At 35.8% G+C, this 27311-nt stretch overlaps 1 protein-coding gene across 2 annotated transcripts in view; it reads left to right on the top strand.

Moving 5' to 3' along the window:
* Nucleotides 1–27311, top strand: part of phf20l1 (PHD finger protein 20 like 1) — a 72404-nt gene that overhangs the window by 27424 nt on the left and 17669 nt on the right. For both annotated transcript variants that reach the window (XM_028818126.2, XM_028818127.2), the window contains 7 exons: nt 2304–2492; nt 14766–14825; nt 21988–22278; nt 23291–23500; nt 23635–23676; nt 23804–23911; nt 26141–26302. In XM_028818126.2, coding sequence (XP_028673959.1) covers nt 2304–2492; nt 14766–14825; nt 21988–22278; nt 23291–23500; nt 23635–23676; nt 23804–23911; nt 26141–26302 — 1062 coding nt within the window. The remainder of the gene's footprint in view (nt 1–2303; nt 2493–14765; nt 14826–21987; nt 22279–23290; nt 23501–23634; nt 23677–23803; nt 23912–26140; nt 26303–27311) is intronic.

The following is a 27311-nucleotide window of genomic DNA, read 5'->3' as shown; positions in this document are numbered from 1 at the left end:
GCAAAAAAATATGCTTTTTGTCATGTCAAATATTTTCTCACAAACACAATATTCTTTCCATAGTAATAATATTCAGTCTTCTGTGGGTCTTGGCCCATTCGACTTCTGAGACTGACTAACATGTCTCGGGCTGGGAAGCTCCTTTTCAAGTTAGACCTAGGAATACTTTTGATACTGCATAGGCACAGCTTAGAAGTACTTTTGGGTAAAGCTAAAACCAAAGCTCCTAAACACTAAAGCTCCAAGATAACGGATTTTGGGGAGTATTTAGGGGTTGTGCTCCTGTCAGTGGCTCCCTGAAGAACTTGCTGTTAAAAGTACATATTCCAAACAGGGCTGTGGATGTCCAAAACTAGTATGGTATCTTCAAAAATTATTTTAACTGTTGATGGATATGCATTGCTTTTTTAAACTGTGTTTTTTTATGTGTGTATGTCCATGTTCATATCCATCCATTTTTCAACTCACATAAGTTTATGTCTGTTGGGTGTCAGGGCCCATTCCAACCTCAATTGTTGCAGGGCTGGGACTGCAGTTTGTCACAGAGCATACTTTAAATTAAAAGCATGATCATGCTCACTCATACTGCCTAGTTTGCTAGTTAAAACTAGTATGTGTGTATATGTGTGCATGAATTTACAGTGATTTCAATAAATATTAAAACCCCTTAACCTTTTAAATATTTTATTATGTTGCAGCCTTATGTTAAAATCATTTAATTTTTTTTCCTCATTAAACAACATTCAACAGCCTAAAATGACAAAGTGAAAACAGTATTTTAGATTTTTTTAGAATATGTTAAAAATAAAAAAAATGAAATATCAGATTGAATCAAGTATTCAGACCCTTTACTCAGTAGTTTGTTCAGGTATCTTCACCAGTGATTATGGCTTGGAGTTTTCTTGGGTATGATATGGCAGAATGTATTTTAATATTAATTATATGCTGTAGAAGTTATTCTACCTGTAGTATAAAAAATAAAATGTTCTTAATTTGTCAACTTTTCCTTTGCTGAACCCACACTGAACTTAAGAACATCTGAGAATCCTAAAATAACATGATTTTGATGACAATAACTACCATTTACTGCACAAGACCCTAATTTTATGCTTAGTCTGTTCTCTGTGTGTTAACAGAACCTCTATTTTTTGTATGAATAATGCATTTGCAGTCTTATCAACACAAGCAATTACCTAATAAAGTATCTATCTATCTATCTATCTATCTATCTATCTATCTATCTATCTATCTATCTATCTATCTATCTATCTATCTATCTATCTATCTATCTATCTATCTAATCAAAAGCATCTGGGTTAACTTTATCAATTTTTGCTGGGATATCTATAAACTGAACAGTTCCTGCTAAAACCAGTCACTCCCCTAATGTATTTCTTACCTTGCCCAGAAATTGTTTTAGTATTTTTATTATTAGCCCTCTCAACTAGTTTTGAAATTCTCTCCAGATTGCTATTGCTGAATGGTAGAACTTGTCATTACATGACTCTTTTCTAAACTTTGGCAAAAAACTGTGAGCATTTTCCAATGTTTAAGTGGCTTTCAGAGTGACAGATTTTCTGTTAGCAATGTTTTTTTTTTAAGCATTCAAATATTTAAACAGTTTTTGAGCCCTGATGTTTATTATATTTCTAGTAGATTGTCTAAAGCTGCAATTGAACTTCACATGTTTTCTCTCCTGCAACCCTATTAAAACAGCCAGATAGTTTTTTTTTTCTGCCATTCAAATACTGATCACTAGTCAGATCTTCATATAATCACCAATTTTTAATTTTTGTAAAATAAATAAATGCTTCTCCTAAACCAAGCTATGTTTAGCTTTCTTAATTTTTGCTGTAAAAACTGTTCTGGTTTTGGATGCAAATTATCTGATATGTAGTTAAATTATTGTCATCATTGTTTATTTTGTTATGACTGCATGTCCTAAGTGTAATGGGTGCTTACTTTAATTTTGCTGATATAATCTTGTAGGTAATCATTCTGGATTTAATCAAAGTAAATAATAAATTTAACAGAAGTATGAAAGTAAGGTAGCTCAATATTCAAACCCTTAAATCTATAGTCCTTTGAACTCATTCACTTTTCCAAAAGTGCATTTGTCTGTCTTTGAATGTCACATGCAGTCATTCAAAACGAAAAATGCCATATAACAGCCAATGTACTTGGACCAGTTAAGGGTGTGTCCATATAAATTGCCCAGCATGTCCTGAAAAATGTTTTATTATTTTTTTAGGTAAATATTAAATATATTTATACATTTATGTATATATTGTGTTATATTTTAGTGCAACAAACTACCTCAGATGCTGTGGAGAAGTTTCAGTTACCACTTGACCTCAGTAAAAACTCTAAAGAAGTTACAGCACCTCCAGTACAAGTTTCCTCATCCATACAGACTTCAGAGTTGGTTGACCAAGCTAAGGAAAATACTCTGTCTGTAAAAGAATCTACATATGAAAATGCATCTTCCACAGGTAAAAGGGGTTCACATATCCTAAAATTAAATCTGATTGAAATGAATGTTTGTATTTTTGTTTTATTTCAATTAATGAATGAAATTATTTTTAGACAGTTCTTTCACTAGTGAATTGAATTATTTTAGACAACAAAATACAATGCCTTGCAAAAGTATTCAGTGAGAAGTTCCCTATCATTACTGAGTAACAGATCCTATACTGATATTTTTATTTCAAAACACTGACATTCATACGGTAATTATTTTTTAAGTTAAAAAAATCTTAGAGAAGTGTGCTTTTTATGTAAGTATACAATCATCATGCTTTAATATTTTGTGTTGCCACCTTTTCAAAGTTTTTAATGGTGTATTAGCTTTGCATACTGTTAAGCAGTGATTTCAGACAATGCATTTCTTTACTACCTAGTTATTATGTATTATTTCATTATTAGGTGTCTCTTTTGTACACATTTATTATTGCTAATGCTATTTAGTGTGTTCTCTGATTTGGTTAGTCTGGCTGGTCTTAAGCTGGTTTGTTGTTAACTTTTCAATTATATGTCCCATTCACAAATAATAGACTTTCTCTAAATGTTGGCCTTGGCATGTCTTATTGCCCTATAAAGCTTTGTTCATCTATCTTAACCTAAGGTTTGAGCCAATATTTTTCAGCCTTTTTGGCCTCTGGACCCAGTTTTATGTTTTTGGTTGGTGAAGGTCCTTGGCAACATTGTCTCTTGTAACATTTAATAACTGTGCATATTGATGAACTATTGTAGTCTCTGCATTTATCAACTTCTGTAATCTTTTCAATGCAATATACAATTGATTTTGTCCCTAGTCTGAGATTTGAACACATTGGTATATGTCTGTTTCAAGAAAGAGTTCCACCCTTGGTGTAATGGGCAGACTTAAGCAACAAAGTGGGATACAAGAGTTTTTTGTTTTTTTTAGTTTAAGCTGGTAACCCATTATCTGGTTTGAGCCATATGTTTAACTTTCTGATCTCCTGAACATTATCAATAGTAGAGCGTAACAGAAGCAAAACATCGCAGAAGACCACCTTGATTATTCTGCTTCTTACCTAACTCTTTAGGGTAAACCTAGAGCAGCACTACCAAATTAAATCTACTGCTTAATCATGTGTAATGTTCCATCTCTTTAATACTCGAAATACTATCACTTCCCTGTTTTGTGTCATTGATGCTGCAAATTGACTTTGTTGATGTATAGGATGTGAAAAAGTTTGGGAACCCCTCTTAATTCTTTGAAAGCTCAGCCAATGATAAACAAAAATCCAAAGTAGTAACTTCCTTTTAATATATGACATGCCTTATGGAAACTAAATTTATTGGATTAACAGAAAATATGCAGTATACATCATAACAAAATTAGACAGGTGCATAAATTTGGGCGCCCCAACAGAGATATTACAACAATACTTAGTTGAGCCTCCTTTTGCAAATATAACAGCCTCTAGATGCCTCCTATAGCCTTTGATGAGTGTCTGGATTCAGGATGGAGGTATTTTTGACCATTCTTCCATACAAAATCCCTCCATTTCAATTAAATGTGATGGCTGCCGAGCATGGACAGCCTACTTCAAATCATCCCATAGATTTTTGATGATATTTAAGTCAGGGGACTGTTATGGCCATTCCAGGACATTGTACTTCTCCCTCTGCATGAATGTCTTTGTAAATTTCGATTTTGTCTTGTTGGAATATCCAACCCCTGCATAACTTCAACTTTGTGACTGATGCTTGAACATTATCCTGAAGAATTTGTTGATAGTGGGTTGAATTCATCTGACCCTCAACTTTAACAAGGGCCCTAGTCTCTGAACTAGCCACACAGCATGATGGAACCTCCACCAAATTTGACAGTAGGTAGCAGGTGTTTTTCTTCTTCCGCCATGCAAAGCGCTTTTTGTTATGATCAAATAACTCAATTTTTGTCTCATCAGTCCAAAGCACTTTGTTCCAAAATGAATCTGGCTTGTCTAAATGAGCATTTGCATGCAACAAGCGACTCTGTTTGTAACATGAGTGCAGAAAGGGCTTCTTTCTCATCACCTTGCCATACAGATGTTATTTGTGCAAATTACGCTGAATCGTACAACGATGTACAGATGCACCATCTGCAGCAAGATGTTCTTGCAGGTCTTTGGAGGTGATCTGTGGGTTGTCTGTAACCATTCTCACAATCCTACACATATGCCACTCCTGTATTTTTCTTGTTCTGCCAGACCTGGGTTTAACAGCAACTGTGCCTGTGGCCTTCCATTTCCTGATTACATTCCTTACAGTTGAAACTGACTGTTTAACACTAGAATTACCAGAGTCTACGAAAAAACTCGTAGATCCGGCCCACCTTAAAACCGTTCTCACTTCTCTTTTGTCTTCTAAATGTGCCGATTAAGACAAGCAGCAAGTAGCCGGCTATTCCATCCCCCACCGTCGCAGAACGTTCACTAAGTTTTCCCAGCTTATGCCTTGTTTCATTATCTGGGAGTGACTGAACTGCTGGAGTTTTAGAATGGAAATAATAGGTCGTTATTTGGAATACACACATTTCATGCATGCTCTGTTTCTACAGTAATCTGTGTAAACACATTGCTAAAACAGAAACTTTTTCATATTTTAGTAATAAATGTTACAAAATGTAGGCATAAACTATAGAATGTGTGAAGCCTGAAGTCCAAACATCAAATAAATACTTTCACTAAAGGTGCAGGGATGACTCGACACTTTCTGTGGCTTAACACTAAAATTTGCTGACTTGCAGCACAACAGCTCTGCCCTGCTACAGAGATGCGAGTTCGATTCCCAGCTTTGGAGCAAGTGTTTTTTTCCCTCAAACGGACATAAAATTTATAAATTGGTATACACTGTAAATCATTAAGTTTAAAATGTCGATCGCGGTTATTTCTGTTGATTAATTCATGCTTTTTACTTGGAGTCAGAACAGGAGCTTGTTCAGCTTATTCAGCTTCTGATCTGACTCAAACAGCGCCAGTATAACTTCACACCCAACCTGACGCTACAACAACAACAACATTTATTTATATAGCACATTTTCATACAAAAAGTAGCTCAAAGTGCTTTACATAATGAAGAAAAGAAGAATAAAAGACAAATAAGAAATTAAAATAAGACAACATTAGTTAACATAGAAAGGAGTAAGGTCCGATGGCCAGGGTGGACAGAAAAAACAAAAAAAAAACTCCAGAAGGCTGGAGAAAAAAATAAAATCTGTAGGGGTTCCAGGCCACGAGACCGCCCAGTCCCCTTTGGGCATTCTACCTAACATAAATGAAATAGTCCTCTTTGTAGTTAGGGTTCTCACGGAGTCACTTGATGCTTATGGTTATACAGACTTCTGGCTTTTAATCCATCCATCATTGTTGGAACATCATGGTGCTTTGGGTAGATGGTGGTGGCACAAGCCACCACCAATAGGACACCGGAAAAGAAAACAGAAGAGAGAGTAGGGGTTAGTACAAATTTTGAATGAATAGTTATTATAATGAATTGGATATACAGAGTGTCAGGATTAAATTACAGTGAAGTTATGAGAAGGCCATGTTAAAGTAATGTGTTTTCAGTAGTTTTTTAAAGTGCTCCACTGTATTAGCCTGGCGAATTCCTACTGGCAGGCTATTCCAGATTTTAGGTGCATAACAGCAGAAGGCCGCCTCACCACTTCTTTTAAGTTTTGCTCTTGGAATTCTAAGGAGACACTCAGTTGAGGATCTGAGGTTGCGATTTGGAATATAAGGTGTCAGACATTCCGATATATAAGACGGGGCGAGATTATTTAAAGCTTTATAAACCATAAGCAGAATTTTAAAGTCAATTCTGAATGACACAGGTAACCAGTGTAGTGACATCAAAACTGGAGAAATGTGTTCGGATTTTCTTTTCCTGGTAAGGATTCTAGCAGCTGCATTCTGCACTAACTGCAAACGATTGATGTCTTTTTTGGGTAGTCCTGAGAGGAGTGCATTACAGTAATCTAGCCGACTAAAGACAAACGCATGAACTAATTTCTCTGCATCTTTCGATGATATAAGAGGTCTAACTTTTGCTATGTTCCTTAGGTGAAAAAATGCTGTCCTAGTGATTTTATTAATATGCGATTTAAAATTCAGATTACAATCAACGGTTACCCCTAAGCTTTTTACCTCCGATTTGACTTTTAATCCTAATGCATCCAGTTTATTTCTAATAGCCTCATTGTATCCATTATTGCCAATCACTAAGATTTCGGTTTTTTCTTTATTTAATTTGAGAAAGTTACTATTCATCCATTCTGAGATACAGGTTAGACATTGTGTTAGTGAATCAAGAGATTTGGGGTCATCAGGTGCTATTGATAAATACAGCTGTGTGTCATCAGCATAGCTGTGGTAGCTCACGTTATGTCCCGAGATAATCTGACCTAATGGAAGCATGTAGATTGAGAAGAGCAGCGGACCCAGGATAGAGCCTTGTGGAACACCATATAGAATATCATGTGTCTTTGAGTTATAATTACCACAACTAACAAAGAATTTTCTCCCTGCCAGGTAGGATTCAAACCAGTTTAAGACACTGCCAGAGAGGCCCACCCATTGACTAAGGCGATTCTTAAGAATATTATGATCAATAGTGTCAAATGCGGCACTCAAATCTAAGAGGATGAGAACAGATAAATGGCCTCTGTCTGCATTTACCCGCAAGTCATTTACTACTTTAACGAGTGCAGTTTCTGTGCTGTGATTTGTTCTAAAACCTGACTGAAATTTATCAAGAATAGCATGTTTATTGAGGTGCTCATTTAACTGCATAATGACTGCCTTCTCTAGAATTTTACTTAAGAAAGGCAGGTTAGAGATGGGTCTATAATTTTCAAGAGAAGAGGGGTCGAGATTATTTTTCTTAAGTAGGGGTTTAACTACCGCAGTCTTAAGACAGTCTGGGAAGACCCCCGTATCTAATGACGAATTTACTATGTCAAGAACATTATCAATAAGCACACCCGATACTTCTTTGAAAAAATTTGTTGGTATTGGGTCAAGGGCACAGGTGGATGGTTTCATTTGAGAAATTATTTTATGTAAATCAGGTAAATCTATCCTAGTGAAAGACTCTAATTTATTTATTATGGAGTACTGGGGTTTCGGGGGATCCTTAGTGTTGGGGAGATATACTATGTTATTTCTAATATCATTAATTTTTTGATTGAAAAATACAGCGATAGCCTCACAGGTTTTACTGGAAGTACTTAGGAGGCATTCCTTTGAGTTACCTGGGTTTAACAGATGATCAACTGTCGAAAATAACACTCTGGGATTACTAGCATTGTTATTTATAATCTTAGAGAAATAGCAGCGCCTCTCAAGACGGACTGTGTAATTGTATTCTGTTATTTTAACTTTTAATATCTCATAGTCAATAGTTAGTTTAGTCTTCCTCCATTTACGCTCAGCTCTACGGCATGTTCTCTTTAAATCAGACACTCTTTGGGTCTTCCAAGGTATAACAATGCTAGAAGATTTTTTAACTGTCTTTTCAGGTGCAACTATGTCAACAGCAGCCCTCACTTTAGTATTAAATCTTTCCACCTTACTATTTACATTCTCCTCGCTATTATAGTTGGCACTATAAACGGACTGATTGGTTAGAATGTTTGTAAGTTTTAAAGTTGCTGATGAGTCAAAGAAGCGTTTTTTAACAATATGCTTCTCATGAGTGTTTTCTATCATTATTTCTATATTAAAAAGTAGAAGAAAATGGTCTGAAAGACCCGTATCAATGACCTGCTTTATATCAACTTTTAGTCCTTTAGTAATTACTAAGTCTAACGTATGACCTGCTTTATGTGTAGGCTGATTAACGAGCTGTCTCAAATCAAAAGAGTCCAGGAGGTTCATAAATTCTTTTACTTTTTGGTCACATTGATTATCTACATGAAAATTAAAGTCGCCGACTATTAAGAGTGCGTCATAGTTCGTAATTAAGATTGACATCAAGTCAGAGAATTCCTCAAAGAAAGACGCGTTGAATTTAGGAGGTCTATACACGGATAATACTAGAACGTGAGAATCTCCCTGAATAACAATGGCGAGATACTCAAAAGACTTGAACTTACCAAAACTGATATTTTTACATTTTAACCTGCTAGAGTAAATGTTTGCTAGCCCTCCACCTCTCTTTCCTTGGCGATCAGCACGAGTAAAACTGTAATCCGGAGGCGCAGATTCGATTAAAACAGCTGCGCCATCTGAGCTAAGCCACGTTTCACTTAGTGCAATAAAATCTATTTTTTTTTTCACTAATAATGTCGTTGATAAAAAACGTCTTGTTAGTTAAAGCTCTAATATTTAATAGTGCCATATTCAATGTTTCGGAGGAGCAGAGATGAATACTATGTGCGTTATTGATATAGGGAACAGGAATTAAGTTATTTTTATTAGCGCCGCTCTGCGTGTATTTTTTATTTAATCTATGATCTGTTTTTACAGTTTTAATACATTGTTCATCTAAAGTAGTAACTTTAATTAAATTATTGGCGTTTATGCCGTATTGCCTAGATTTTCTATGTGCATTAAGATTGGTTATTACAGTATTTATGTTGCGCACTTTTATGGAAGATTTTTTTAAACAATTATCATGACCAAACACAGGAGTGGCATTTCGGAAGGGGTTAAAAGCAGAGATAGATAGTCAAGATAAACGAATTACCTTCGATATGTTTTCGGAGAGGACCCGGGCGCCGAAGCTGTTCGGATGCAGGCCATCTCGCTTGAAGAAACGCGGTCTTTCCCAAAAGAGATCCCAGTTGTTAATGAACCCGATGTCTTGATTCTTGCAGAAGCCCTGCAGCCAGTTGTTTAAACCAAGCAGACGACTGTAATACTCGTTTGATCGTCTGACGAGAGGGAGTGGACCCGAGATGAATATCTTTGCCGATGGGGTCCTCTCCTTTGTGTCTTTAATTAATGAAGTGAAGTCTGCCTTGAGGATCTCCGACTGTCGGTGCCTTATGTCGTTTACGCCAGCATGTATAACAATGGCTCCAACTGCCCTGTTCTTGTAGATCGCCGGTGCACATCTCGTCACATCTCGGACACGAGCACCGGGAAAACAAGAAACAAAAGATTTTCTATTAGGGCAAGTGATATTGAGGTTCCTAACAATAGAATCACCTACCACAATTACATCACCAGGAGCTGAAGGCGAACTGGGGACGCTTAGAGGGTCAAACCGGTTCTGGGTTACGATGCTTGCCTGTGCCGATGGAGGTGTTCTGGCCTTGAACCCCCGCCTGCATAGCTGAAATACACCGAGGTCATCATCGGTGTCGCTCCTACGAGGCGCGGGGGTGAAGGTGACTTGCGCGGCACAACGCGGGGTTGATGTTACGCCGATAACAGATGGCGAGGACGGTTTATCCAACAGCCGAGCCTTCAGATCTCTGAGGTATCTTCGTCTGGACAGAAGATTCTGAATCTGTTCATCGAGTGCCTGGAGTTCCTCGACTACAGTTGCAATGCGATTCACCTCACTGTCGGCCATTGTCCGCTTCTGCTTTGCTTCCGCTTCCGCTTCGTGCCCTAGGAAAAATGAGAGAGAGAGAGAAGGTCAGTCTTTGTTACCTTTAATCAATGTTCGTTTTCAAATAATATTGCATTACTTCGACGATGTTTTCTGATTGGTACTTTTCACGTCATAAAATGATTTCATCACAACGTGACATATTTGTCTCTTTCTTTTTTTAAAATGTGCGTTGTAGCACGCAGCAACTGGCCACCTGCATGTTCTTGCGCACACTGAATAAGACAGCGCTATATGCAATCATCAGATTCAAATGTTAACAGTTATATAGCACGGAATGGAAATCAGCAGTTCTTAGCATTGCACCACGCAAGCTGTCATGTCAACCGCCTACTGTAACTTGCTTTCTTTTTTTTTCGGTTATAGTCTTGAATAAAACTGCACTTGTTTTGTTATACTTTTACATCAACATATGTTCCTGTGTTTGAGCTACATGGGCATGCTCAAAAAATACACGTGTAAAAAGTGTATGCATACACTTCAGTTCGCAAGCATTGGTATGACAATGCAGTCACAAGTACACTGCAGAGCTATAGCGCGTCTTTATGTGAAAACAGCAGTGTCAGATGGGGAGTGTCTGATGATTGCATATAGCGCTGAAGTTACTACTCTTTACTATGCTTTCCTCTGCATGTCCTGGAGTACAAAAGAAACAGCATACAGCAACATGTGGAGACTGGCAAGATTGTGGGGAAAAAAAACACGTGGTCGTATGTATCGTCATACACTGCAGAGCTATAGCGCGTCCTTATGTGAAAACAGCAGTGTCAGATGGGGTAGGGAAGGATCCTGAACGCGACAGAGAATGAAAAGTGAATTAAAAAAAAACCAAAGCTAACCTTTGCAAATATCATAAATTACACCGGCTGTTACAGACTGACATTAAATGTATCTTTTTATTCTAAAATAGTAAAAATAAGAACACTTCTCAAAAGGGAGTCATACAGGATCGAACTCGTGACCTTCTGATTGCCAGTCAGCAACTGATACTGTTGCGCCACAGCAGTAGTCACAGTAAATGAGTATCAATGTTGCACACTAAGGCGGCTTTTTTTTTTTGTACCTTTTGTGAAAGTGTTTCTTTGATATTTGGACTTCAGGCTTCATACATTATATAGTTTATGCCTACATTTTGTCATTTGTTACTAGCATATAAAAAAGTTTCTGTTTTAAAAATGTGTTTACACAGATTACTGTAGAAATGCAACACACATGAAATGCGTGTGTTCCAAATAACAATTTATTATTTCCACTCTAAAACTCCACTCCCAGATAATCAATCAAGGCATGAGCTGGGAGAAGTTCGTGTGCGTTCTAAGTCGGTGGGGGGATGGAATAGCCGGCTGCTTACAGCATGTCTTTATCAGTACATTTAGATGACAAGACGCTGGCGGAGAGGTGAGAACGGTTTTAAGAAGCGATTTAAGGTGGGCCGGATCTATGAGTTTTTCGTAGGCTCTGGTAATTCTAGTGTTAAAACTCTGAGGTAGCTTTTTATAGCCTTCCCCTAAACCATGATACTGAACAATCTTTGTTTTCAGATCTTTTGAGAGTTGCTTTGAGGATCCCATGCTGTCACTCTTCAGAGGAGAGTCAAAGGGAAGCACAACTTGCAATTGACCACCTTAAATACCTTTTCTCATGATTGGACACGTCTGTCTATGAAGTTTAAGGCTTAACGAGCTAATCGAACCAATTTGGTGTTGCAAGTAATCAGTTACATGCATTAAAATCAGCAAAATTGCAAGGAGACCCACATTTTTGCACTGCCAGTTTTTCACATTTGATTTAATTTCATATAACTAAATACTGCTTCACTAAAAATCTTTGTTCGGAAAACACCCCAGTACTCAGATATTCATAGGAAATGAAAGACATACCACTGTTCTCTTTTTTTGTTGAAAGTAAATTATTATTAATAATGTAAATTATTATTTCATGACTGTAAGTACTAGTCTGTAGTCATTGGCAAATGTCTCACAAGAGTGTTAGAATTGAAGCTGTATGATTGTTTGAAGTTTGCCATTTTATGGAATGAAGAAACATACACTATAAATGCAATTTATAATGCATGTTTATTGTTTCAAACCTAAGTCAATATAGATGCTGAAAACCTCAAGGCTGAATATTGTTCTGTTATTAAATTTTTAATGGTTGTGGTCATGATGTCCTGAGTTTAATTCTGTGAAATTTTCTAAAAAGCAAATACAGACCAAGCCAGTGCTAGCAAAATCAGGTGCAATTTATTTATTTTTTTATTTATTTATTTTTTTTATGATTATAAAGGTGTACTGCCATATTGATTATATGTCTCAAAAGACTTGCCTAACTAGTCAGTATTACATTGGTTTGCTTTTACGTTTGCAGCAGTTATTTTGGGAAAAGTAGTGAGGAAAGCTGATATCAGTGATTACCCCAGTGCTTCACAAGAATGTCCCAATTGACCTTGAACGGATTACAAAGGAAGCTCTATAGAACTCTTTAATTCTGAGAGATTTTCCTCCCGCTGTATTTTTCAGACCTAGCTCCATGTGTCTACCAACTGTTTCTCAATCTAAAGGGCTGCTTTTGTGGGAAGCCTTATGCCAAATATGAAAAAGTCAAGAATGGTTACACAAGAAAGACAAAGTAATCATTGAAGTGGCAAAAGAAAGCTTCATGAACTCTATATAAATTGTGGGATTATGTAGAAAAACAATTTTTTTTTGCTTTTATTGGTGTTTCTCTTTAATAATGTATATGTCATGCTCAAAAATTGTTGAACTCTTTATCTGTGTATTCTTGTGTGTGTGTATATAAGAAAAGTCAACGTGTGGGTGTACAGTGGTGTGAAAAACTATTTGCCCCCTTCCTGATTTCTTATTCTTTTGCATGTTTGTCACACAAAATGTTTCTGATCATCAAACACATTTAACCATTAGTCAAATATTACACAAGTAAACACAAAATGCAGTTTTTAAATGATGGTGTTTATTATTTAGGGAGAAAAAAAATCCAAACCTACATGGCCCTGTGTGAAAAAGTAATTGCCCCCTTGTTAAAAAAATAACCTAACTGTGGTGTATCACACCCGAGTTCAATTTCCGTAGCCACCCCCAGGCCTGATTACTGCCACACCTGTTTCAATCAAGAAATCACTTAAATAGGAGCTGCCTGACACAGAGAAGTTGACCAAAAGCACCTCAAAAGCTAGACATCATGCCAAGATCCAAAGAAATTCAGGAACAAATGAGAACAGAAGTAATTGAGATCTCTCAGTCTGGTAAAGGTTATAAAGCCATTTCTAAAGCTTTGGGACTCCAGCGAACCACAGTGAGAGCCATTATCCACAAATGGCAAAAACATGGAACAGTGGTGAACCTTCCCAGGAGTGGCCGGCCGACCAAAATTACCCCAAGAGCGCAGAGACGACTCATCCGAGAGGTCACAAAAGACCCCAGGACAACGTCTAAAGAACTGCAGGCCTCACTTGCCTCAATTAAGGTCGGTGTTCACGACTCCACCATAAGAAAGAGACTGGGCAAAAACGGCCTGCATGGCAGATTTCCAAGACGCAAACCACTGTTAAGCAAAAAGAACATTAGGGCTCGTCTCAATTTTGCTAAGAAACATCTCAATGATTGCCAAGACTTTTGGGAAAATACCTTGTGGACTGATGAGTCAAAAGTTGAACTTTTTGGAAGGCAAATGTCCCGTTACATCTGGCGTAAAAGGAACACAGCATTTCAGAAAAAGAACATCATACCAACAGTAAAATATGGTGGTGGTAGTGTGATGGTCTGGGGGTGTTTTGCTGCTTCAGGACCTGGAAGGCTTGCTATGATAGATGGAACCATGAATTCTACTGTCTACCAAAAAATCCTGAAGGAGAATGTCCGGCCATCTGTTCGTCAACTCAAGCTGAAGCGATCTTGGGTGCTGCAACAGGACAATGACCCAAAACACACCAGAAAATCCACCTCTGAATGGCTGAAGAAAAACAAAATGAAGACTTTGGAGTGGCCTAGTCAAAGTCCTGACCTGAATCCAATTGAGATGCTTAGGCATGACCTTAAAAAGGCGGTTCATGCTAGAAAACCCTCAAATAAAGCTGAATTACAACAATTTTGCAAAGATGAGTGGGCCAAAATTCCTCCAGAGCGCTGTAAAAGACTCATTGCAAGTTATCGCAAACGCTTGATTGCAGTTATTGCTGCTAAGGGTGGCCCAACCAGTTATTAGGTTCAGGGGGCAATTACTTTTTCACACAGGGCCATGTAGGTTTGGATTTTTTTTTCTCCCTAAATAATAAAAACCACCATTTACAAACTGCATTTTGTGTTTACTTGTGTTATATTTGACTAATGGTTAAATGTGTTTGATGATCAGAAACATTTTGTGTGACAAACATGCAAAAGAATAAGAAATCAGGAAGGGGGCAAATAGTTTTTCACACCACTGTACATATTAATATAAATGTTTATACTGTATATAATGTATATATACACAGTACATGTATAGTATTTGTATATATAAAATATATAGAGAAAGATTGATTGTCTTTCACTTACCCTTCTGTGTATTTATCAGAAATAATTTGTTAAAAGCATGACACACGTCATTTATAATTTACTACAGGAGCTAGCTTAATGTATTTCTCATTACATAGCATGATCAAATCATAACATTCAGTTTCTTTTCATTTTTTGTAGTTTCCGTTGTAAAAAGTGTTCCCAAGACCCTTAAACCTAATAAACATATACGAGAACCAAGTAAGTGCTTTTTTTTTTTTTGCTTTAATTTCACATTTTGTTTTAATTATTAGATTGAATTTCACACATAATTATTATCACTTATAAATAGTGTCTTATTACGTGCCTTTTTAAAATGGTGTTTACTTGATTTGCAGTTTTATATTTCATTTTAAACTATTTTATAGACACTTAAAATGTAACATTTCAATAATTATTCAAAGTAAGTTACTTTGATATTGTACTGTTTGAGATGTACAGGTAAGTGTAAATCTTATTCTATATGTATACTTCTGTATTTTTTTAATAATTTTAAGAATAAATTACATATTTTTTGCCATATTCTGAAATTACTCTTAAATGTTTTAATATTATTGATAGCTGCATATGCTCTCTTAATGAAAAGCCTTATTGCGTTATTATTTTGTTTTCAAATCATACTGTGTTTTTCAGATTATCAAGAAAGATAAACTAATAGTATAGCTTACTCTCTGGGTACAACAGCAAATTGATTTTTTTCAAGGTTCTTTCAGGCTCTTGAAATCTAGCTTTCTGGTATCAGTGTATTTTGAAAAATTGATCCAAAAGTATGTTTCATTTAATTTTCATGGCTAGAAACATATATATTAATATTTACTTCATTCTAAAGTAGAAGGAATAGTCACTGGTTCTTCCTGTAGTGCTTCCTGCTGCCAGGCAAACAACACACACACATCCATATGATCTTAAAGAAAACATAATTCATCAGACCAAGCCACCTTCTTCCATTGTTCCATGGTCAAGATCTGATGCTCACGTGCCCATTTTAGGTGCTTTTAGCAGTAGTAAAAAAAAAAATTATGAACGATTGTTTAGAGGTGGGGCAAATTAAAATAGAATTAAAATCTTTAGAATATTGTCTCCATGACGAGTGCAACAGCTGAGAGTGGGCTACACAGAACTAAAATGATTATATGTGTAAACTCCCATTGAAGGTAATGCAGTTACATTCCAGTGGCCAGTATTTCAACATTTACCTCCTTAGCATTTGACCCGTGGGTCACTTGGGCTATGAAAACAGTGTTAAAATCATTAGTCCCGAGTATCACTCGGGCAGCTGTATAGATGTGTTTCGTGTAAGCATTAGACCAGAGAATTACTCAGTCTGTAAAAATGCTAACAGCATTAGTGCCGAGCGTTACTTGGGCAAAGGTATAGGCATGTCTTACGTAAGTGTCTGGCCTGAGTATTACCTTTTCAACGGTGTGGACGGGTCTTGTAAGAAACGTTTTTCAGCAGTCCAGGTGTTGCACGCTCTTGATAGTGATACGAGCAGTGATGTTGAGGAGCCTGTCATCAGCAGTGATGACAAAGTGAAATTAAAATGGACAGCGAAACCGAAATGGATTCTGATGCTTCATATAAACCAGCACCGCCTCGTTTTGATTTTATAGGGCAGCCAGGAATAAAAGTGAACGTTAACAACCAAGATTAATTTACATACTTCAAGTTATTTCTTGATGATGACTTGATTGAAAGAATTGATGCTGAGACGAACCATTGTGCTGAACGGTGTCAGGTAAGTGACCATACACCTTAGCAGTTTTCCCGTTCAAAGATATACAACACAAGACATTTTTGACATTATATACAGTATTGGCATTATTATTATTATTATTCATATTATCTCTCTGTTATAATAAAAAAAACCTGTGACGAGACTTTCTGGAAGATTTTTTCAAGTCCCGTGAGTTGAGACCTTGGCCTTGAGATTTTTTTAAGTAATGCCCTCTTCTCAACCATATTCAGTGGAACCTCGAGATACGATCACCTCTGTATACGAGAAATTCAAAATACGAGGAAAGTATGAGCGAAAATTTCAGATCTAAATACGAGCATTGGCTCGCGTAACGAGCCACGAGCCAGGCTGTGGGTATAGCTCGCGGCTTAGCAAGGGGGCGGGGTAGCAGTTGCGAGCCGCGATCTGCGGTGTCTGCGTTTCTCACTTAAGTGCACAGGTGGGAAACTGCCCACATCCATGATTGTTCCTGTGGCTGATGGGCTGCAGCTGCCATGTCCTCCCCGCATATATAGAGAAGCGCGAGCCGGTTAAGGGGGAGAAAAAGTAAAAGAAAAGAGAGGAGAGAGAGAGAGAGAGAGAGAGGGGGCAGGCAGGCAGGCGAGTGAGTGCAGGCTCGCGTGTAGCTGAACAGTGAGCTGAACAGGCGAGCCAAACAGCTGAAGCAGGACGGTGTAGAGAAGGTCAGCTGCATTAAGAGTGTCTCACCTGTTGCAGAGCCCGCAGGTGAGACGCTAACAGAGAAGAAGCACCGGGGATTGTCATCTGTTTTTTAAAGACGGCATCCTTTTGACGTTTTAACCTCGTGTTAAAGGATTGTTATTCTTGTGTATTTTAAACCTCCACTTCACAACTGTTTTAAGGATTATTTATTTAAAGATTTATTGAATGCTCTACTGCACTTTGGACACCTGTTTTGATTCTTTTAATAATCAGTTATATTATTTACCAGTGTTATTTATTAAAGGTAGACTACAGTATATATAATTTATCAGTGTTATTTGTTAGGAAAATTGATTTTTATGTTAATATATTTGGGGTGCAGAACGGATTAACTGGATTTCCATTATTTTCAATGGGGAAGTTTGTTCTAGATACGAGAAATTCGCTATACAAGCTCAGTTCTGGAACGAATTAAACTCGTATCTAGAGGTTCCACTGTACAACCACGCACGCGGTACTCTCATCTCATTTGTGTGAATGCTTTTGACAGACACATTTCTGCTCGCTCAGCTCTTATAAATTTTAACGTTATGATCACAAAGAAGCGATGCAAAATAGAATAAAAAAAATTAAACGATTGGACGTATTAGAAAATCTATACGTCCAAAAGTATCGCACTTTGCACAAAATTTATCTGCAAACCCTCACATGCATTTATTGGTTACTTTGCAAAATAAATGATTAACTCCTGATGATGTAGATTGTTTTGTCTGTGCTGAAATTAAATAATAGAGAAACCTATCCTGAATTATGGTACAGAGTCATTAAACACATGTCTCATGGACCTCATTTAAAAGATTTAGTATGTTGGGACTCCCAAAAAAAAAAAAAATTGTTTAAAGAAATTTCCTAAAGATTGGGGGTTGGCGAGCGAAGCGAGTAGGGGGCAGAGCCCCCTAGTTATTCATTATTATCAATATTTGTGTTAAACTTTTTACACCTCTGAATTTGTACTTTTTGTGTTTTGTATGTTTTGCAGTAGAAAGAGGAGATTTAATAACAATGTAGTTTTTCAAGCCAAAAATGCAACACTTTTTACATGATTTTTTGAGAAAAAAATTTAATGCTAGGGAGGTTACGATTACATGACTGCCATTTACAAGTGATGCATCCTGAGTTAGACTGCCACTGCAATTTTTGTTTTGGAAAATGTGTACTCGCTTTTGTGTTGTGCTTTTCCAGTCAACAGTAGGCTGCAGGTGGTGATGACTTATAAAAAAAATCCAGTGCTATATACTCTTTAGAGGTATCCACAGTAATTTTGAAAAAAAAAAAAGATAAGGAGGTCTTGATCCAGAGAACAAGGCATTATGCTAATCAGTATATGGATACAGAGCACCTTTTTCCCTTAACCCGCTGTTGAAGTGAGACAAGAGCTACTACCTGTGGTTTATAGTGCTTAACTTGAAAAAGCATACATATGCTTCTCCCACTTTGTGGAAAAGAAGCAGTTAGATTCCCGATTTTAAAAAAAGCGGTGAATTCTAGTGCTGAAAAGAAATGTGGTAATAATAATATTTTTTTGCATTTATATAGAGCTTTTCTCACTACTCAAAGCGCTTAGCAATTGCAGGTTAAGGATCTTGCTCAAGGGCCCAGTAGAGCAGAGTCCCTATTGGCATTTATGGGATTCGAACCGGTAGCCTTCTGATTACCAGTGCAGATTGGCTTGCCCACCTTACACATTCTTGTAGAATGAACGTACCTATCCAACAGTTTGGGCCACTTGCACATTGTCTCATATTTCTGTGGTCATATCAGGCATTATGTGTTATTTGTGATATGTGGTGTGATTCTTAATCAAATGTATTGCTGTATTAATTTAGGCAGTGGATGCCCAACGTGTTCTCTAGGTCAATGAGAGGCCGTGAGGCACAAAATTCTTGCAATATTTAAAGATTTATTGCTGTATTTTGGGGAATCCAAGTCCAGAATGGATGTCAGTGATACAATATGAAATGAGACAGACTAGGTATCAGAATGTGTTGACACTAGGAATCGGTGTTAATTGATACATTTTTCAGAGCACAGCTTGCCTGCTATGTTTTTGTCCATGCTATTTTCATTTGTGTTGTTCTGAACTTGAGTTGTGCCGAGTCTTGAATCATAATAGCACTGAATGGGAAAGGGTCACGAACGGTTTACTGAATGCCTTGCAGTGGCCGCAACGGGCAAGGGGAAAATGGCAAAACTTCCCACCCATACCAACAATTGGTAGCGATTTTCCAAGGGGGACCAAGGAACGACGATCGGCATCAATTCTCCAAGGCGGACTAAGGAACGACGATTGGTGGCGATTCTCCAATGGGGAACCAGTATGATGATTGGTGGAGATTCCTCAAGGGATATGAAACATCTGGATGACACTCTATGGTGATTGTGAGTAATGAAGACATCTGCTAAAAGGGAGAAGGAAGAAAATGACTCTGTTGGGTTGCTGAGGTCCTTAATATTACTGTTTGCCTTTCTAAGGCAGTGATTGGTTTATAAGTCCTTAATAGAAGGCAGTTGAGTGCTGGTAATGCTCTGTGACTCCTTCACCACAGTCTGCAGTGCTTTACATTCTTGAGTGAAGCATGTGCCATACCAAGATGTCAAGATGCTGTCTGCTGTGCAACTGTAGGAGTTTGAGAACTGATGAAGAAATGCAAGTCCTCAGGAAGTGCTGAGAAAGTAAATGTTTTTTTTGATGAAAGATGAAATGTATTATAGTCACTTCAGTTAAATGAAGATAGTCACTCCAAGAAATTTAAAGATGCTTTCCATTTTAACAGCACCGATTCCAATGTAGATGTCAGTGTAGTCTGCTTTCTGCTTTGGAATTTTATAATCCAGTGCCTTGGTTTGCTATCATTAAGGGTGACATTGTTTCCTTTGCACAACTGAGTCAGAAGGTTAGCCTCCTTTTTGTAAACTGTATACTTAACCTACTTCTTGATTGTTCATTTACTAATTGTCCACTTCAAGAAAACCTAAGGATCTACTTTCAGTTTCCAGGGTGATCTTCAGTAGAACATAATAAAGTTGATGAAGAGAAGCAGTGTTTAGCAATTTTATTATCAAACACTGATGTTCTTTCTGACATAGTTACAGTATCAGGGATAATAGACAGCTAATAGAGCTGTTAACAAGAAAGTAAAAGGGACACAAATCAAAAGCATAGGTGTAAACCTACTAAGTTAATCTGGCCCATTCATTTAATTTTAAATGTTTAGAAACAATGATTTACCTGGATTTTCAGATTTTGAAAGTTTTTAAATAATGTCAATGATAAGCAGTCTCGGAGAATGGGTTGATGGATGTTTACTCCAGTATCTTATGAATCTATTGTAAAACACATGAAACCTCACTCAAGTCAACGTGAGATCAAATATGTTAAAAAATAAAATCACGTTCCAGTTACCACGGGATCTTCAGCTATTAGAGTTAAAGCAGGAAATGACCAATGGCACTTTGTAGAACAGCAGAGCACCTGGGCAGGTTGTAGAAGAGACCTCAACTAAAGGCATAGAATGATGTTTAAAGGAAAATAAAGGCAAGCAAGACAGTACTTACTTAAAGGGATCAAGCTCTGTGTATCTTCAATATAAAGAATGTTTTTGCCTTTTATTTCTAGATATGCATTCATTTTCTGTAAAAACCACTATAAAAGAGAAATGTGCCATTTCTAAAGGAGGTTAACTGAATGGGTATTAACATGCATATTCTAACATGGGTTTACATTTCTTTTAAAACCTATGCCATATTAACATGCATATTCAAATTTGGTTTTAAAATTTCCTCACTATATGGTATCTTTTGAGCTATTACTACAGATTTATAAATACTATATAGAACATATTATATCTTGCTCATTTGATTTATTTCTTTTGGTTCTTTTTGTGACATCAGTTTTGCTGGTCATATTTGGTTTTGAATAGTTTGTTAATAAAAAAACTGCCAAGTAAAGAATACCTAAATTAATATTGTAATTATTATTCAATTACTGGTTGTTATAATAAATTATATGTTTTTGCTTTTTTTAACCTTTATATATTACTGAGTTTTTAATTTTTTTTTTTTATTATTACAGTTTTTAAAATATGTCACTATAAAATAAATAACATGAAGACAGTTATTTCATTCCATGTTAAACTTTGCAACACACTAACTAGCTGTTCATAGAATACAGTGACCTAGCTGTAAGACAAATTTTTCTTTCTACCCAACAGTACAGATTATTGGAAAGGCAATGTTGACATTTATAACTTCTTACAACACTGAATCCAGATGTGTTTGTTTCTTGGTGTCATTGTCCTCCAAATTTACCTTTCTGAAAAGACCACATTTATTTTTTCAAAGGAAGATAGACAGCTGTGCATCTTATTGTAGGTTTTGAAAATTTAAGTAAACATTAATTCCCTGTTTAAAAACTTAAAGGAAAGTTAGAGGCAAAATTTAGTCTTTCTAATGTGTACTATTTACCTAAATAATTCAGCTGTAATGACTGAAATTAAAAAAAAATTCTTCATGTATTTGGTGTAAGAGAAAAATATTTCTTTGAAAATATAAAACTAAGCCCTGAATATTTACTGATCATTTGATGGCTGATTTTTTTCCCATGTTCCAAAAAGACAAATGGTAATTGTAATTTTTTCTGACTGAACAAGACAGAGGACCTTGAGCTACAGATTTCCATAAAAGTATAAGTATTTTTGTTAAATTAGCATCATTTTGGGTTTTTTTTTTGTAGTTAGAGTGAACTTCTTTCCTATATTTCTGATTGTTTATAAAGTAAAAGCAAACTTGCTAAAACTGAGTGTGTGTTGTATTAGCTAAAACCTGTTTGCATTTGCTGTATATTATTCTGATTTATGAATAATCATCTATTTTTTTTATTTATTTTTATTCTATTATCTTTAGTAATACACATCAAAAAGCAAGAAGACCGATTATCTACCATGGAATCTGCAGTTGATTTAGACCACAATAAATTTAAATGTAAGGTTCCTGGTTGTTTCAAAGCCTTTAGGAAAGCAAAACTGCTGGATTACCATCTGAAGTATTATCATAGTACAGACAAAGAGACCGAGTCAGAAACTGGATCTCCGGATCGAGCAACACGCACACGGGCAACTTCTGCTTCTGTACCTGTGTCCATTTCACCAGAAAATAATGAAATTATTAGAAGGCGAACAGTTTCAACATCTTCAAGTATGTGTTTTCCATGTAATTAATGTCTAATTACTCCTTGTTATCTCTAAATTTGCCATTTATGCTTTCTAATACATTCTAATACATTTTGCACTCTAGTATTTAATAATTTGGGTTTATTTATATGTTGTAGTTCTCTAAATTTACTGTATACATTTATTGCAGTTTTTTTATTCTTTTTTTTAACATTTGATTGTTACAGGAATAACTATAGTTATTCTGCTTATCTTGTCCTTTTTTATACATTTATTTCAGACATATTCATCTCATGTTCAGATTGCCACATTTGCCATGAGTTACTGAAGCTAAGGATTTGAAAGGCACAATAATAATTCGACTGATATTTAGATTTTTAATATGATTTTATTTTCTGTATGTCTATTTTTTTTTTCAAGTTTTAGATCAAGAAGTTGAACTTTATAAAATGAGATTCTTACTTGCATGAGTCTACAGACTAGTAACAAAACTATAATAATAACCACAAAAAGCAAGTAAAACAACACCACTAATTGTCACAAAATGAGATGATAGATGTGTAATATTTGCACAAGTATCCTTGTATCATTGTAACTATGAGCAGCTGTTGAGAAGCGTTATCATCTGAGAGTAACCACGTTCGCTTAATTTTGTGTCTAGCCCAAAATATTATTCACATTCCAAATATCTTCAAATTACATAGTCCCGGATAATGCACCATTACAATTCTGTATTACATCATACCATGATCAGACAAATCCATTGAGTAAAATCCTATTAAGTAGCAAATTAAAATCATTTTAATGTTTCTGAATTTTTTTTTAGTTTGAGTAGTTTCAAAAATTAGCTTGAAGAGGACATATTTGTAAATTGGAATTACTGCCAGTACCTTGTTTTATTACCTTTAAATTTTGGCTTTGTACAGAATGCAATAATATGTTTGTCAGCTGTTTGACATATTTTTATTACCTTGTATTTTTCTAATTTTTCTATATATTCAGTAATGTAATTACTTAAATTGTATTTTATTTGATAGCTGTTTCATCCTATACTGGTGTTTTACAATTGGAATCACCCATAGTTTCTAAATCTTCCAAATCAAACAAAAAGAAGAGATCCTCTGCCTCTATAAGTTCAGAAGGCACAGATGTTCAATGTCCTCTTCCTTCGAGAGAAAAGAGCTTTGAAAGTCTTCATGAAAAAATACTAAAGAAAGTAATAGAAAAGGACAAGTATCCAGACTCTGGTAAATTTAATTTGTTTAAAGTTTCAGGGAAAAATGCTACCTTAATCTGATAAATAATAATAAAGTGAAGAGATAGTGTAATGTAACTCTCATTCAATTTTGGAAACTGAAATATAAACTTTTATTTTTTACAGGATTGAGTAAAAGTGAGAAGAAACTAAAACTTGAAGAAAAAGGTTTGTCAGCATGTTATTTCCTATCCTTATTTCAGATTTTTAGCTTTACTATTTTTTAGCAAATTATACAGACTCTTGCTATTCTGTATTAATGTGCTATAACCCTTTTTCCTCTTTTTCTAATAAGGTAAAAAGAAGGATAAGGATAAGGAGCGAAAAGAAAAAAAAGAAAAGGACCATTTCAAAGTAAAACAAAAGAAGAAAAAAAAGAAGAAAAAGAAATCGAAACAGCATGGTATGAAGTTAAAAAAAAAACTCTTAGCCAAAGTATTCTCAGATTTCACTTCATACATCTTCTTTGGCTTCCAACATTTATTTCAATACAGCCCATTCCTACCTTCAATTATCTTTTTTTTTCCTGCATAGCTTCTTTAGTCTGCAGAAGTGTTTTAGCTTATTTAAATATAGTACAGTATTTCTGTCAATAATGATGGTACATTATTGAGCAATCTTGAAGTGCTGTAGACAGTCAGTCACTTAATATTTCAAAATTTTAATTTAAGAATAGTGAACATTATATACAAATCCACTGATAATCATTTCAGTTAAATGTTGCTCCGACTATTGCTGCTGTTCGTGAATTAATGTTATTGAATTAAACTTAGCTATAATATCAGCCAGATCGGTCCATTTCTTCTCAAAAAATTTGCCTATTAGAAGCATTAGTCTATCCTGTATCTTCTATATGTGTGGGTAAGTGTATGTATATATGTATGTATGTGTATTTTTAGTTCATTTTTTTACTTTTAGTATTAATAAAGAGCTACAACAGATAGAAACTGTTTTTGTTAAAGCAATATGTGGTCTAAAAATTTTCGTAATCCATAATGGTAAAAGCACATGATTTTTATTAATGACAAGACCGACTTAATGATAGAAATGCTGAAAATGGCTTTGTTTCAGTAGCATAAAGAGACAGATGAGTTGGATGTTAACACATATCAGTTCACACAGGGACCCCATCAGCCCTGCTAGTTCTATTATTGATCATCTATATAAGTTCATTTGGGAAGCAGCAGACTCATTAAAGATATTTGGATTAACTACATTTCAGAAAGAAAAGATTGAAATATACCAGTCCTAACTTCTAAATAACCGGTCTGCTGATAAGGTGAAATAAATGCTATGAAAATAAAATCAGAAAGCTTTTAGGAAATCCAATGTGTAAAATTAAATGAACTCTTTGCTGATAAGTATATACCTGTATATATTTAAAATTAGTTTCCAGTATTGGTAGCATTTATGTAAGTACCGTATGTTTATTTAGATGCCTTATAATAAACAATTTGTGTTTTTATTTTTAATATTTTAATGTTACGTTTATCATGTTGTATTTAGTCCTATGGAATTCTTACTTGCATGTCTCTTCAGAGGAGCGGACTATAAAATAACAAAAAACAAACACAGAGAAAGTATATGTTATTTAGTATGCAACATAGTGTTGGGGACTTGCCAGTACTGTAGTTAGTCAAAATAAAAAGATTAGGAAAAGGAAAATAAAAATGTGAATCCAATAATCACCAATTTATGCATGTTTGTTCAGTTCATCTATGAACTCCAACTCCCAGCAACAATGTTGTTTAAGCCAGCCCACTAGGTGGAAAATGTGGGTTCTTCAGGTTCAAGCCTGAAATTACGATCTGTGGGTAGAAACTGTCTTTGGATCTACTGGTGTGAGCGTCAATGATTCTCTACCATTTGTCAGAAGATAGTTGTGAGAAAGCCTGCAGAACAGGATGGTTGAGGTTTTTATTTATATCGTGTTTTGCTTTCTAAGTTAGCAAGTATTATATGTCATCAGTAGAGGGCAGCTGGGTGCTAGTAATATTCCATGACACCTTCACCACCAGAGCAACGGCTGTGTCTGGCTCCACAGCCACTGGTGAACACAGAGCACAGAAGGGTTCAGCACACTACCCCGTGCAGTGTCTCTGTTCAGGGTCACCATGGAGGATGTAATCCACACATGGAGAGGTCTATTTAGTGATGTTATTTTCATCTAAAATGTTTTCACTTTTATCAACCACTGACTTCCATTGATTAAATTCCTTTGCTTGTTATGATTGTCTTGATATTTCTATATTGCTGTAAATCTTTAGATAGAATGAAAAAAGCAAAACTATATTAGATTTAAACTTCCTCTCATTTAATTTACATTAGATGAAATATAAAGTTAATTATAAGCAATTACTTGATGGCATCGTAATTGTGTGTAAGTGTTGCCTTGTTCCGAGTCATAAATAAAAATTCCAGGTCTGTTGCATTTATGGTTTTTGAGTCAATTAAATTTAACTATGTATTAATAGTTTTCTACAGAGTGATTTGTTCACCTTTTGCTTTTCAATGTTTTCAGGGTTTTTTGTGGTTTTAAAATATAAAGGATAAAATCTGATATGGTATAGTTTGAAATAATGTAATATTATTAACCGAAATCATGGTGACTTCTTTATTTTTTCTTCTGTAGATTATTCTGATTTTGATGACATTTCTTTAGCCTTTTTGGAAAGATGTCCTTCTCCCCCAGCCCGACCTATGAGTACAGTAGCCATGCGCAGCACACCACCTTCAAAACATACAACTTTCTTGTACCCTAGAGCCATACTATCTGTAGACCTTACAGGAGAGAGTAAGTTTTTGTTCTTTATATGGTTTACATGTATTCTTTATAGCTTATTTGCATTTTGTATCTAGAATATACAGAATTATCAGAATGTTTACTCAAAATTAATTTGTATTGTGTTTCAAAGCTGCAGTTTGATGCTAGGATGAACATGGTATTAATAAAAAAAAAATTAGATTATTTTGAAGGTCGAAACTTATTAATTTCAACCCTAATTCAAATATTGACTTATGTACATAAACACCAAAAATATTTAACAGCTCAGTTTCAAAATGTTAAGTCCAACAACATGACAGACATATCAGGTGCGATTCATATAGTGTATTCCTTTGTAACATACAGTAATCTATGTATGAGTACTATAGAAAAATTACAATTTTAACTTTGGGCTCACCTGGGAGCACCAAATATATGTACTGTAGGAAATGGTGTATGGATGTAAGAAAAATGATTGATGTTATCAATCATTTAGTTAATTATCAGTTTTACTTTTGGCAGTACCAGTAATTTATAATTTGGTAAGGCTTCTACTTTCCAGGAGGGAATTTCTGGCCAATAGATTTATGTCAGGCTAATTAAATCAAACATATATATAGCCTTTTGAGATGGCAACTCCCCTGGATGCAAATGGTTCCTCGGATTCCCGCAGGGCAGCATGGGACATGGTGTCCGTCTCTTCAGCCCTGTTGGGTGCTGTGGGGGCCGCCAGGGGGGGCTCACCAAGGACCCGGGGACTTTTACGATTACACTACCCCGGAAGTACTTCGGGGTCACGAGGATGGAAGCCCGTAGTACTTCCGGGATAATTGATAAAGGAAGATGTGGTGTTGACCCGGAGAAGAAATACTTCAGGGTCATAGACTATAAAAGGACTGTGGGAAACCCCTGCAGACCGAGCTGGAGTCGGGTGGGAGTGTGACGGAGCTGCTGGGAGTTGGAGGAGTATGATTATTGTTTATTAATGATTTGTATTATTGATTGGAGAATTGTGGAGAGTGCGGTGCTTTGTGCACTT

Source organism: Erpetoichthys calabaricus, chromosome 13, assembly GCF_900747795.2.
Source record: "Erpetoichthys calabaricus chromosome 13, fErpCal1.3, whole genome shotgun sequence".
NCBI classification, from domain to species: domain Eukaryota; kingdom Metazoa; phylum Chordata; class Cladistia; order Polypteriformes; family Polypteridae; genus Erpetoichthys; species Erpetoichthys calabaricus.
This window is presented reverse-complemented; position numbering and strand designations above follow the sequence as displayed.